This window comes from Zingiber officinale, chromosome 2A (genome assembly GCF_018446385.1).
Source record: "Zingiber officinale cultivar Zhangliang chromosome 2A, Zo_v1.1, whole genome shotgun sequence".
Classification (NCBI taxonomy): Eukaryota; Viridiplantae; Streptophyta; class Magnoliopsida; order Zingiberales; family Zingiberaceae; genus Zingiber; species Zingiber officinale.
This window is the reverse complement of record NC_055988.1, coordinates 80,827,371-80,839,446: the sequence shown is the minus strand read 5'-3', so window position 1 is coordinate 80,839,446 and position 12,076 is coordinate 80,827,371. Positions and strand designations below refer to the sequence as shown.

At 42.8% G+C, this 12,076-nt stretch overlaps 2 protein-coding genes and 1 pseudogene across 5 annotated transcripts; 1 reads left to right on the top strand and 2 right to left on the bottom strand.

Annotated features, from left to right (window-relative positions):
* The first annotated feature begins 355 nt into the window (after positions 1 to 355).
* LOC122041335 lies at positions 356 to 1,352 on the top strand (annotated as a pseudogene).
* LOC122041336 lies at positions 705 to 3,161 on the bottom strand. Of its 4 annotated transcripts, none has more exons than XM_042600979.1 (3): positions 2,915 to 3,161; positions 2,747 to 2,840; positions 705 to 2,673 (listed from the first exon to the last, which is right to left on the bottom strand). In XM_042600979.1, exon 3 carries the CDS (start codon positions 2,450 to 2,452, stop codon positions 1,496 to 1,498), a length of 957 nt encoding a protein of 318 aa, XP_042456913.1. In that variant the 5' UTR covers positions 2,453 to 2,673; positions 2,747 to 2,840; positions 2,915 to 3,161; the 3' UTR covers positions 705 to 1,495. The 4 variants fall into 4 exon arrangements, with proteins under 4 accessions (XP_042456913.1, XP_042456912.1, XP_042456911.1 ...); XM_042600978.1 differs by having other exon boundaries at positions 2,969 to 3,161; XM_042600977.1 differs by having other exon boundaries at positions 2,747 to 3,161.
* A 4,019-nt stretch (positions 3,162 to 7,180) lies between these two features.
* Positions 7,181 to 7,924, bottom strand: LOC122043729. Its single transcript, XM_042604323.1, has 2 exons — positions 7,918 to 7,924; positions 7,181 to 7,870 (listed from the first exon to the last, which is right to left on the bottom strand). Exons 1-2 carry the CDS (start codon positions 7,922 to 7,924, stop codon positions 7,293 to 7,295), a joined length of 585 nt encoding a protein of 194 aa, XP_042460257.1. The 3' UTR covers positions 7,181 to 7,292.
* Positions 7,925 to 12,076: the final 4,152 nt, after the last annotated feature.

The window sequence follows — 12,076 nt, the reverse complement described above, 5'->3', positions numbered from 1 at the left end:
GGCAATGGACTGGGATAACAAGTAAAACATGGGAACTGGAAATTTTAGAAACAGATAATCCAATCTCATATTTCAACATTCGACACCTAACATACCTTTCAAGAAATTTGCATTAATTTATTCTCCTTATGTTAAACCATAACCTTGTCGCTATATGTAGTTAAAAAAAACACAACAATGTATTCATTGAAAGGACAAACCTTACAAATTTAAGTTAAAATATGTTTGCTGGTTCAGTCCCAGGTGTAGCCGGCCGCATCTTATTCATCCTCATGGTAGACCTCTATGCTAAAAAGGATTTGGAAAAATTACAAATTGTTTGTACAAATCAAAGAACACACAACAGATTGAAACTATGCTTGCAGAATATGGTTCCCCTGCACCTAACAGATACAGCTATTCAGATTTGAAAAAGATCACCAAATCTTTCCATGAAAAACTCGGGAAAGGAGGCAATGGAAGCGTGTTCAAAGGTACACTCCAAGATGGTCGTTTGGTGTCAGTAAAAATCGGAGCAACTTCACAGAGAATGGAGCAGAATTTATTAAAGAAGTCATTAGCACTGGCAGGACTTCTCATGCCAACGCTGTTAGTCTACTTGGCTTTTGTTTCGATGGTAAACAACGTGCTCTAGTTTACGAATTCTTGCCCAATGGATCTTTAGACAAATACATTTACTCTGAGAAGCCAAAATTAACACTAGGTTGGGACAAACTATACCAAATAGCAATTAGTATTACCCTAGGATTAGAGTACCTTCATTATGGATGCAGCATGTGCATTGTACATTTTGATATAAAGCCACGCAACATTTTACTAGACGAGGAGCTTTGCCCCAAAAATTCAGATTTTGGATTAGCAAAGTTGTGCCCTCAAAAAAAAAAAAAAGAAGTATACTTTCCATGGCCGATGCAAGAGGAACAATAGGATTCATTGCACCTGAAGTAATTTCAAGATATTTTGGAGCAGTTTCCACAAAATCTGATGTCTATAGCTATGGGATGATGATCTTGGAAACGGCTGGTGGAAAAAAGAATGTGAAGGCATGTGCAGACAGAACTAGTGATGTTTATTTTCCACACTGGGTTTACGAGCATCTTGATCAAGATAGAGATCTTCAAGCATACAATATAATAGTTGAAACAGAAGAAATTGCAAGGTAGATGATAGTGGTCGGCTTGTGGTGCATCCAAACTCTGCCGGCAAACAGACCTTCCATGACCAAGGTGATTGAAATGTTGGAAGGAAGAAACAGTGACAAGGAAATGCCACCAAAACCTTCCTTTTATTCTCCTATTCACTCCAACGTTAACTCTCCCATTGACTCTAAAGATGCATTGCAATTGGCTTGACATGTACTATCCATGTAACCACAACCTGTCAAGCTTAAAATTGTATAAGATAACAATCCATAGAAAATTCTACCACTCGTCTACAATTGTGGTGCATCATTTATCGTTTTAGTGCAAGCATGTAATCCATGAGATGAAAACATTCACTGCTGGTGATGAACATGTTTCCTTATTGTTCGTTTTCCTGTTTTCATTCTCACACGAGTATCTGCGAACAAGGCTTTGATGCATGCCTGGTGTCTGCTTTTAAGGTTTTGCAAAAGATCTTTGTAGCCTGCAACTATCTCAGCGAGAACCGGCTTAGGGACTCGAATAGGCACCTTTGATCTCTTCTTTGTCACCCATTTGATGGGACCAAAGGTCAACATGAAATCTGAGGTTTGTAAATCACCCAACGGTACCAGCTTTTGTTCATCTACAAAGCTACATGATTTGGAGACTCGTGTCATTTGACCAAATTCCACATTGTGCATTAGCATGGTTCTCCTCCTTTTACATTCCAGTGGAAATTGTGGAATATTGCTGGCGTGTGTCTGCATAGAGCCTTTATCACCTGAAATTGGATATCTGCAACCTCTTCGGGCATTGTCAACATGATTATAACAACTTTTAGCTTGTTCATTCTCCATTTCCCCTCGCACTAAAGTTGTATCACCATCTAACTTTACATGACTCTGAATGCTATTCTGTTTTGATATCTCAACAATGTGGGTTTTATCTGTACTATTTGCCTTGCCAGCCATTCTAGCCAGATGCTTCCAATTTTTCTTCAATAATTCTCTTCTAGAATGATGAATAGGAGTTGGATATTTTGGCAGCCTTATGTACATATCTGGTACTTGGTTGTTGGAACGATTCAGATCAAAAGCAATATCTGCTTCTGATTCTTCACCTTCAACCTCCAATCCTTCACCAAGTTGAACTGTTATCTTAGCTCTGGAGTTGGAAGCTGTGTTATATTTCTCCTTTATGACAGATTTTGATTCCATGAATGCCTCCTTTGGATGTTCATCTACAGATTGGTTTTCAGAAGCAAAATCAAGTCTTTGTCTAACAACATTGTGGCAGTGGGCCCCCTTTGGCCCAGGGGAGGTTGCCATATTCCAGCTCCGCAGTCCACACAGATGATCACTAAAACCCTTGGGGTTTCTTCTGAGGAATGATGGGAAGCACCACAGAGGCAAGCTTCCACGGAGGGGAGTCTAATTGTTGTTGATGTTAGCTGCTGAAGCTTTCTCCCCTTGTTTACATCATATAAATCAGCATGAAGAATCAAAATTGGTTTTGTCGTTTGTGTCTTTCAACACCGATCTTCCTTGTCCTGCATAGATAAATTCAGGAAGAAAACCAAAGGATAAAATTAATAAATTTCTCCCCTTGTTTACTCCTTCTACCTTCCGATGGAAGCTGCATCGGCGAAGGTTCATCAACAAAAAGTAACAGTAGAAGGGGATGAACCCTCTATCACAAGCTCTCTTCTCTTTCTTCCTTCAAATTTCCCAATATAGAAAATATCAGCTAGTTTTACTACTTTCCACTCGACAAAACCTCATTTCATGTACCAAAAAAAGGGGCAGATCGCAGAGAGAGAGAGGGAGAGGCAGAAGAGGACTCACGCCGACTATCCCAAAGGCAAGCACGCTCCTCCTCGTTTTCCCTCCTCACTGAGAGCGAGAATGGGAAGTAGACGAAGCCCACGGTGCCAAGAGGACTCCTCTTTGCCTTCGCTTGCGAAGTGGCAACGTCCTCGAAGCGACTTGAGAATTACGAAGAACATCCTCGAAGTGATTGAGTAGCTGAGAAATAAGGGCGAAAAGTCAAGATCACGATCTGGTTGTTTTTTTTTTTTTTAATTTCCCACTCCGTCCGAAGAAACCAAAGAATTGGCTTGTTACCGTTAGTAACATGGCACGTGCCGGCTCCGTTACGTTGTAGTCTCCCAGCTACAATACTACATATCGGTTTGCTGTTACAGGTTGCCGAGGTATAATTGTGTTTATAATAGGTATTAAAGGCATGATCAAATTAGCACCCTATGTGAAAAATACTAAGTTAAAATCTCAATTAGAATATGAAAATGGATGAGGTCGGAAGACTTAATGTCCTCATCATGATAACAGAAGATAAATTGTTAGTAGTAACGGTGCTAGCGGTGTTAAAGGGTCAACCCTCTCATCCTCCAATAATGAATTGCCGCCTGAGTCAATTGAAACGACACTAGCACATCAGAAGGTCTCTTGGCATAAATGAATGCCGCAAACTGTTTCTCTCATACCAATCGATAAGTCTATCATTATAAAACCTTATGTAGAATCTTACAGTGAAATTCCTCATCCATATTTTCTAAAGGAGAAAGGCCCTGAATTCAATGAATCGAAAGCCCCTCTAGGTCCTTCGTTTTCAAAAGACATCCTCCAAGATGAATTACCAAGGCACTTTCGGATATTGTAGATCAAGAAATATAATGGTGCTATAGATCCAGAAGATCACATCTGCAAATTTGAGAAAGTCTCTTTGTTACATTAGTATATGAATGATATTAAGTGTCAAGTTTTTTTAACCACACTCTCAATTTAGCACAGAAATGAACCCTACTTCTTTTATTCAAATCTTTGAGGAATTTAAAGTCGTCTTCATGCAACACTTTACAATCAGAAAACACCACATGATTTGTTTGCTTATACTAAAATTTAAAGAATTCCTGAAAGAATACTTACAATAGTTTAATCGAGTAACTATGAATGCTTCGTCGGTTACTGTGGGTTAGTACTTTCTCTTAAGGCTTAATTGATAGATATTTTTTCAGATTTTTTTGTTAAAAAAGCCTCCAGTCAATTTCAAAGGGTTACAAGTCTGAGCATTTAAATATATTCAAGTTGAGGAAGCTTAATCAACTATAAGAAAAGAAACGGCAACTCTGACTCTTGTCCCCACTCATCAAGATCGGAGAACTCCTCCCCCACCCTTATGAAATTGGGAATTAAAATTGGAGAGGAGAAAAAGTGGTACAAGCTGTGGAGGTTGCCCCGACTCTTACTCCTAAATCCGGTCAAAGATCCCCCGAGGTGGCTCAGTACTATGCCTACCATCAATCAAGCACTCATTCCATTTGAGATTGTCAACAGTATATAAGGGAATTGAAATGAATAGCTAACCAACAGAATGCCAATTAGAATGAGTCGAGCAAGAGGAAGTCTCTTGAACCCTACAAATGTCGTCGCCAACTAACCTGCGAGTCAGCGATACCATTCTCCTTCAAAAGAATCCCAATGCTCTTCTCGGTCCGGTCAGAAGGCTGAAGAAAAAGATACAAGCAAGGACAAGATTGATGCTCGAGGGACCGTAAACATAATCTTGGGCGGACCCACGGATGAGACTCCATTCAAGCCCGAGGGGCTTATGGAAGAAGGCTAGAAAGTTATGTTGTTAGCACTAGTCGGGGAAGAGGGCAAAGTCCTTCCCTAAATTTCAGACCTTAGTATCTGGTAGGAGTCGAGGTCCTCCATAATGATGCTTTAGTAATTAAAGTTTTCATTACCAATTATCGAGTAAAGAGAGTATTCATTGGCATCGATAATTTTATCAACATCATCTCTAAAATTGCTTTCGATCAGATGGAGCTGGATGACGAGGAGCTTCATATCATACATACTCCCTTGTATCATTTCATGGGACACGAGGTATAACACTACAAGAAAATTGAGATTTTACAACACTTAAAAGACAACGTTTTTTTTTAAAAGCGTCGTCTTTGTTTTTTTAACAACGCTTTTAGTGAAAAGCGTTGTCTATCTCTTTATTTTCTTACTAATAGACAACGTTTTTTTAAAAATCGTTGTCTATTAGTGATTTTTGTGGGTCAAAGACAACGCTTTTTGAAAAGCGTTGTTTATTATCAATTTTTTAGTGTCTACGACAACGATTTTTAAAAAGCGTTGTCTATTATCAAGTTATCATCTCAATCTGGGATGTTATGAACCGTTGGATCAAGTAAGGAATAATATAACCCTTGGTTTCACTCGGCACCTACCTATCTCCCGAACCCCTTGGTTTCACTCAGATTTAATCTCAGCTGCTCCATTAGATCAGGATTGATCACGGCCGTCGGATCAGATTTGGGGAAATAAACTCGTCTCTTCCTCTCTCGTTCATTCTCCTGCCTTCACGCAGAGAGAAGCCACGCACGCCGCCTTCTCCTCTACTTCCTCTCCTTCACCAACGGTCGGCGGCCACCTCTGCTCATCAATCGCCGCCAGCCGGAACTCCCCTTCACATCCTCATCCTCTCCATCTCACCATATTCTTCATCCACTCTGCCCTTCACGATTTTCTACCCCAACGCAACTGCAAGTATCGCCGCCCACTTCACCGCAATCCGACAGCCCCTTCCTCTTCGGGTTAGAGGAGGAAGCTAGGGCATGCAACTTCAATTCCGACGCACATTAACCCCGACGCCATCCTGCTCGCCACGACCGAAGCTGCTACCACTTCCTTCATCAGGACCAGATCTGAGCAGAACAAGTTCCGATTTCACTTCAGATCCGGCCACCATTTACCATCTTTGAGCATCCTTCATCCGAATTAGATCTGGATAGAACAAGCTCCAACTTCTGATCAGATCCGATCTTCTTCGAGTATCCAACAGCAACTTCTTTGTCACCATTATTGATCTATTTCTTTGATTGTTGATTGCTTCTTTGGTTTTTATGTTTTGAATGATTGTTGATTGTAATTGAATTCAAATTCCCATGTTCTAGATGTTGGGACCTAAAAGTAGCTAGAGGGGGGAGGGGGTGAATTGCTCGTCGCGTGCTTCGTGGTTGGCGTTGCTTGTTTCTTCAAAGATGCGCGGCGGAAACACAAGAAACAAACCACACAACGCTAACACTACAAGAAAATTGAGAATTTACAACACTTAAACGACAACGCTTTTTATAAAAAGCGTTGTCTATTTTTTTTTAACAACGCTTTTAGTGAAAAGCGTTGTCTATTTCATTATTTTCTTATCAATAGACAACGCTTTTTTAAAAAGAGTTGTCTATTAGTGATTTTTACGGGTCAAAGACAACGCTTCGTAAAAAGCGTTGTCTAGTAGCCTTTTTTTTAGTGTTTACGACAACGATTTCTAAAAAGCGTTGTCTACTGTCAAATTATCATCTCAATCTTAAGTGATCTAGACCGTTTATCTCAAGATCTGACGGCTGGATCTTCATCCATCTTCATCACAATATGGACATCCCAGATTAAAGGAGGAGAAAACTTGTTTCCTTTTATCCATGGGACGACACAGTACTGGTGATTCCTTTCTGTTCGCGACATCTCCTCTCGCTCGGCAAAAGGGCGGATCCGCCGCCCTGGCGGCCCCCTACGCCGGCCCCCCAGTGATGTAGGAGGAAGGTAAATCAGGGTGAATGCTGGGATGGCAAAGTGTTGGCGTTCGAGGCTTTAAACCAACTGACGGAGATATTATCCCTCGCTGCAGCTGGTGACTCTCGAACCGTCGCACGCTCGGCAAACAGACCAACACTTTACCATCTGATCCAGCCCCTGGGGGCACGACATCTCCTCTCGCGCGGCTAGGGCACGCGACCTCCCACCGCCGGCCGTCTCTTCTTCCTCACCACCGATCGGCAGCTCTTTCTTCTCTTCACTGCCGCACAGACCCCTCTCAAGAATAGGGAAGTGCGGTGGTGGATTTCGCTGGCGATGACGACGCCCAACAACCTTCCCAACGGCGGCCACCACCAGCGCCCACACCCTCCGCCCGACCCTAGGAGGCAGCGCCACTACCTTGGCACGCCCATCGCCACCCCTTCCTCCTCCTCTTCCTCCGCCGCCTCCTTCAAGGGTTGCTGCTGCTACCTCGACGGCGCTCGATGTGATGTTTTAGCAATCGCTCCTTTCTTTTATGTACAAGCGTGTAAATTGCTAGTCACCTTCTTCACACGACTTGTTGCTTCTTGTTACTTCGCTGCTTGGTGGATCTCTTGATCGACTCGATCCTCTGAAGTCTGATCTGTTCTCTGAATCTTGCTATGAACTCATCCGCCTTCTTGTCCACCTCATTCGCTTCCCCTCCTCCCGCTTCATGGTTTGACGTTTCTTTTGTGGCACCACCAGACGCCTCTGCAACGTCCTCCCCGCAATTATCGGCCTGCTCAATCCTTGGACTTGTTATGTCGTTGGTGGCATCCCGACATTCTCTCCTACTTGAGTTCTTCAATTCCTCTTTGAGCCTTCTGGCTGTTGCGTGATTTCCGTGCTCATGTTTGAGGTAGTCGGGTGGAGGCGGCGGTGGCGGACTGGCCTTGCTTTTGTAGATAATCTTCGGCTTCGACGTGTCGGATGAGAACGACGGCAAAGGAGAAAGATGCCTTGGGGAAGGCAAAGTGGGGGACGCGGGAGTTGAGGGAATGATGCTACTGCCTTTTATGCCGGCCACCTGTTCGACCTTATTCCCCTTTGACCCTGAGCGTGATATCCACGGGATTGGAGAGGGGAGTACTGCGGACTCGTTCTCTGAATCAAACAGGTGATCTTCAATTCCATAGTTAGCTGAGGTAGACTGCTCATCGTTCTCCTGGTTTCGTTGTTTTATGCTTCGAACGGGCAACAGCAGATGTGATGTTTTAGCAATCGCTCGATGTGGTTCGGCACAAGGATCTAAGCAAGCGCCTGCGGCCTCCTCCCTGCTGATCACCGACGCTTCTGCTCACTATGGTCGGCACACTGCCGCCTGGATCTACTTCCGGGATCTTCCCTGTTTTGTACAAGGATAGCGCCTGCGGTCTCCTCCCCTCTCAGGTTGAGCAGAAGCCACATCGATCTACGGCCTCCTCTTGTCTTGGGCTGATCAAAGGTCGAAGCATCACCGTAGGCCTCCTCTCCATTCGGGTTCAGCAGAAGCCCAGCAAGCAGCGTTTCTCCTGCGAATCGCTTCCAACCGTTGATGAGCAGGTAGAGATTAGGTGGTATAAGGTTATGTGATGGCTAAGAGCCTAAGAGTAGGGACAGAACCGAAGATTTTAGGGAAGCTACCCGTGTGACAGCTCTCTCTTTTGGCTACGACGAGGTTGGTTATTGGATTGAAACTATTTTAATTTTCTTCTTCCTATTGACGTGTTAGTGTTCCTTGCATTCATTTGAATATTCATGGGAGTTTTTCTTCTTGCTTCACTCTGGGCTATGCATATCTTAAATTGTAATTGCTATTTCTCAACAGTAAAGAATTCCAAGTTTGTTATGTTTCAGAGTTTTACAGTTTGTGAGTTTGTTTCAATTGAGAACAATTCAACATACGCTAGAAACTGCTACAATGATACATGTAATTCATAAGATTTTAATGGCACCATGCTATAACAGTACATTTTTTTGGCTTGTCATTGTCTTTGACAGGCCAAATTGGCTGCGCTCTTGGCATCCTTCATTTTGCGCAAACCCTTGGAGAAACCTCCATTTGAAAAAGCTGCAATTAAGACGGTACATCAGCTGCAGAGTCTCTTGCTTTGATATTCTCTGGATACGTGATATCTCTATCATATTTGATAAATGTTTTGACAATTTTCTTATTTTTAGCTTGAAAGTATTTCAGAATTGGAACACTTCATCACTAAGCATCGGAAAGATTATGTGGATCTACATCGAATCACTGAACAGGAGAGGGACAACATTGAACATGAAGTGAGTTAGCCTAAGCTTCTGTTTGCAAAAAAGAGAGAAGAAAAAGTAGGGATTTAGCAAATCCAACCATGATGACAATGGTTCCTTTATTCAAATGCATAGACAACAAAACATAATTGAGCGAATACTGGAGGATGTTCAAAATGAGCAACACCAACAATATAGAGTGCAACAAGTGCTCCCCAAGAAGGCTCAACAATCGAAATCGCCTGCAAGAAAACCAAGGACGGTTCCCAACTATGCCCACATTTCAGCAATCAAAATCCAAGCAGCATATAGAGGTTACAGGGTAAGATTAATCTGTTTGTTTCAATTTGCACGCATTATGATTTCATTGACTCATGCCCATCAAGTATTTGATTAAATGTCTTTTCCATTATATTAACTACTAAGAATTCCTACGAGTTTCATCCTATTTCTGTGATGCAATGCTTTATATAATCCAGTTCAAGTTCAATTAATAATTTATGATGGTCCTGAAATTACTGTTTGGTATCACATTAACAATGGCTCCATTTTAGGTTGATTCTGAAGTTATGAGAGTGGAGTGATCAAAGAGGAAGACAAAGTAGAATTATCACAACTAAGAGTTTAATCTCTGTAGCTTATCGCGCTTAGTTTCCTATTGATGTGATGAATTTATTCCATGAAATTAAGAAATTCTCAGTACTCCATGTGTCATTTATGGACTCAATTCAAGTTGATGGTTTTTTATTCATGGTACTATTTTTCAGCTTATGTACTGATTTTGATGTTCGAATTCTTTTAGGTACTTGATCCAACCATGAGGCCGAGTATAAAAGAGCTTTCAAAGGCTTCAAATCGAGTGTTTCTAAACATGTAACCATTATCGGTTGGCTATCAAATGGTTGTTCTTGCTGTTTAATGCTTATATTTCTCCTTAAACTTTGCAGTGTACTACTATTAGCATTTTGTAAAAGCAAGTAGTGTTGTATTTATACACTTCGTTTAAGAATACTTTTATAATGTCAGAATTCTATTATTTTGGTATGAGTTTGAAATCATTAGCTGAGTTGATTATATATAAAATTCGAATCTAGACATGGTAAAAGAAAAATAATAGTTTCGTAAATATAAAAATAATGATTTTTAAATAATTTTTTTATTTTTTTCTTTAAAACGACAACGCTTTTAAAGCGTTGCAAAAAGTGTTGTCTTTGTAAAAAAACAACAACGCTTTTTAAACGTTGTAATAGTGTTGCAAAAGCGTTGTCTTCGCTACAAACGACAACGCTTTAAAAGCGTTGTCGTTGAGCAGACTTTTAACAACAGTGCCTTTAACAACGCTTTTTCAGGCACAAAGACAACGCTTTAAAAGCGTTGTCTATTAGCTTTTTTCTTGTAGTGTAACAAGGTTGGTTTACTTGGTATCCACCTCACAAGAGGTGACTAGTCCAAGGATCCACACCTACTCACGCACCCTCCACTAATAAAACCCTCCTTTTCGGTAACTACCGAAGGCGGAGAAACCCTACAAGTTCACACTACAAGAAGAAGGGGAAAGGATACAAAATACAAGCACAAAGCTTACAATGAGTACAAGAAAACCCTAACCCTAGCTTTCTTCCTCTTGCAATAGATCCGCCTCTTGACTTGGAAGAACCTCCAAGAACTTCAAGAACTGGCGTGTAGAGCTCTGTGGAGTCGCTGGTGAAGATCTGAGCTCTGTCGTGGAAGCGATACTGAAGGAAATGAACGCCTGCGGCTTAAATCGATGCTAACGGTCGAATCCCGATCGATTGGAATGCTCCCAATCGATCGGGGAGGCTTTGGATCGATCCACGGATCGATCCAGAGCGCCTCTGTGCTCTGGAAAAACGTCTGGATCGATCCACGGATCGATCCAGCGCTTATCGCGCGAAGCAGCAGCGTCCCAATCGATCCACTGATCGATTGGGACCTCTGGATCGATCCACTGATCGATCCAGAGGCTTTCTTGTTGGAACCCCAAGGTTGTTTTGGTGTGATCAACAAGTCAAGTTAGATCCTGCGTTGTTTTAACCTTGTGTCTAAGTGTGCAGGAGCTTAGGAGCACAGGTACTCGAGCGAAAGACGCAGCTAGCGAGAAGGATGGCACGCAGTGCGTCCGAGGGACGAGGTGCTGCGGAAGAGTACACCGGCGGACGAGAAGGAAGTGCGCGCGGTGGTTCCGAGGTACGAAAGCCGGAGCGGAAGATTGCTCGGGGAGCAAGAGACGCAGCTAGCGCGAAGGTCAGCACGGGGTGCGACCTAGGGACGAAGTCTGCGGATGAGTACACTGGTGGACGAGAAGGGACACGTGGTAATTACGAGGGACGAGAAGCCGGAGAGAAGCACGCTCGAGAAGACCGGAAGATGGGTTCGGGTGAGCCCTATTCCGGATGTCAGAGATCACCCAAGCAAGCGGAGCCGGAGCAGAAAGACCCGGACCAGAGGCGAGCTGAACCGGAGAAGAGAGCACGGACCAAAAGTCAACTAGGTTGACTTTTGGCTCCAGGGCGCCCGGAGCTGTTTGGGGCGCCCGGAGCTGTCCGGGGCGCCCGGAAGTGACTTTTTCACAGGATCGAGCTTTAACTCGATCCAACCGTTGGGGTATAAATTTTATCCCCCCCAGGGCGCCCGGAACCCTTCCAGGCGCCCCGACCAAGGCTATAAATATAGTCTTGGTCCAGAAGCTTTTCAACAATTACGATCATTCTATTTCCAAACACTTGTATGCTTTAGTTGTAGTTAAGCTTCTGTTTTCTGTGCCTAAACGCTGTAAGAGGCTTCTCCGCCTGAAGGAGTTTTTGAGCTTAATCTTCCTTGGATTAACAACCATATCGGTTGTAACCAAGTAAACATCTGGTGCCTCGTCTTTTCTTTTATGCTTTTATTTATCTGCTTAATTCATTTTACAAGTGTTAGCTTAATCGTTCGAGGAAGGGTTATTTGTTTTTAATTGACAGGTTATTCAACCAACCCTTCTAGCCGGCCCAACGGTCCTACATTTGTGTGCGCTGTTAAACTGCCTGGATCGATCCACTGATCGATCCACTGATTGAT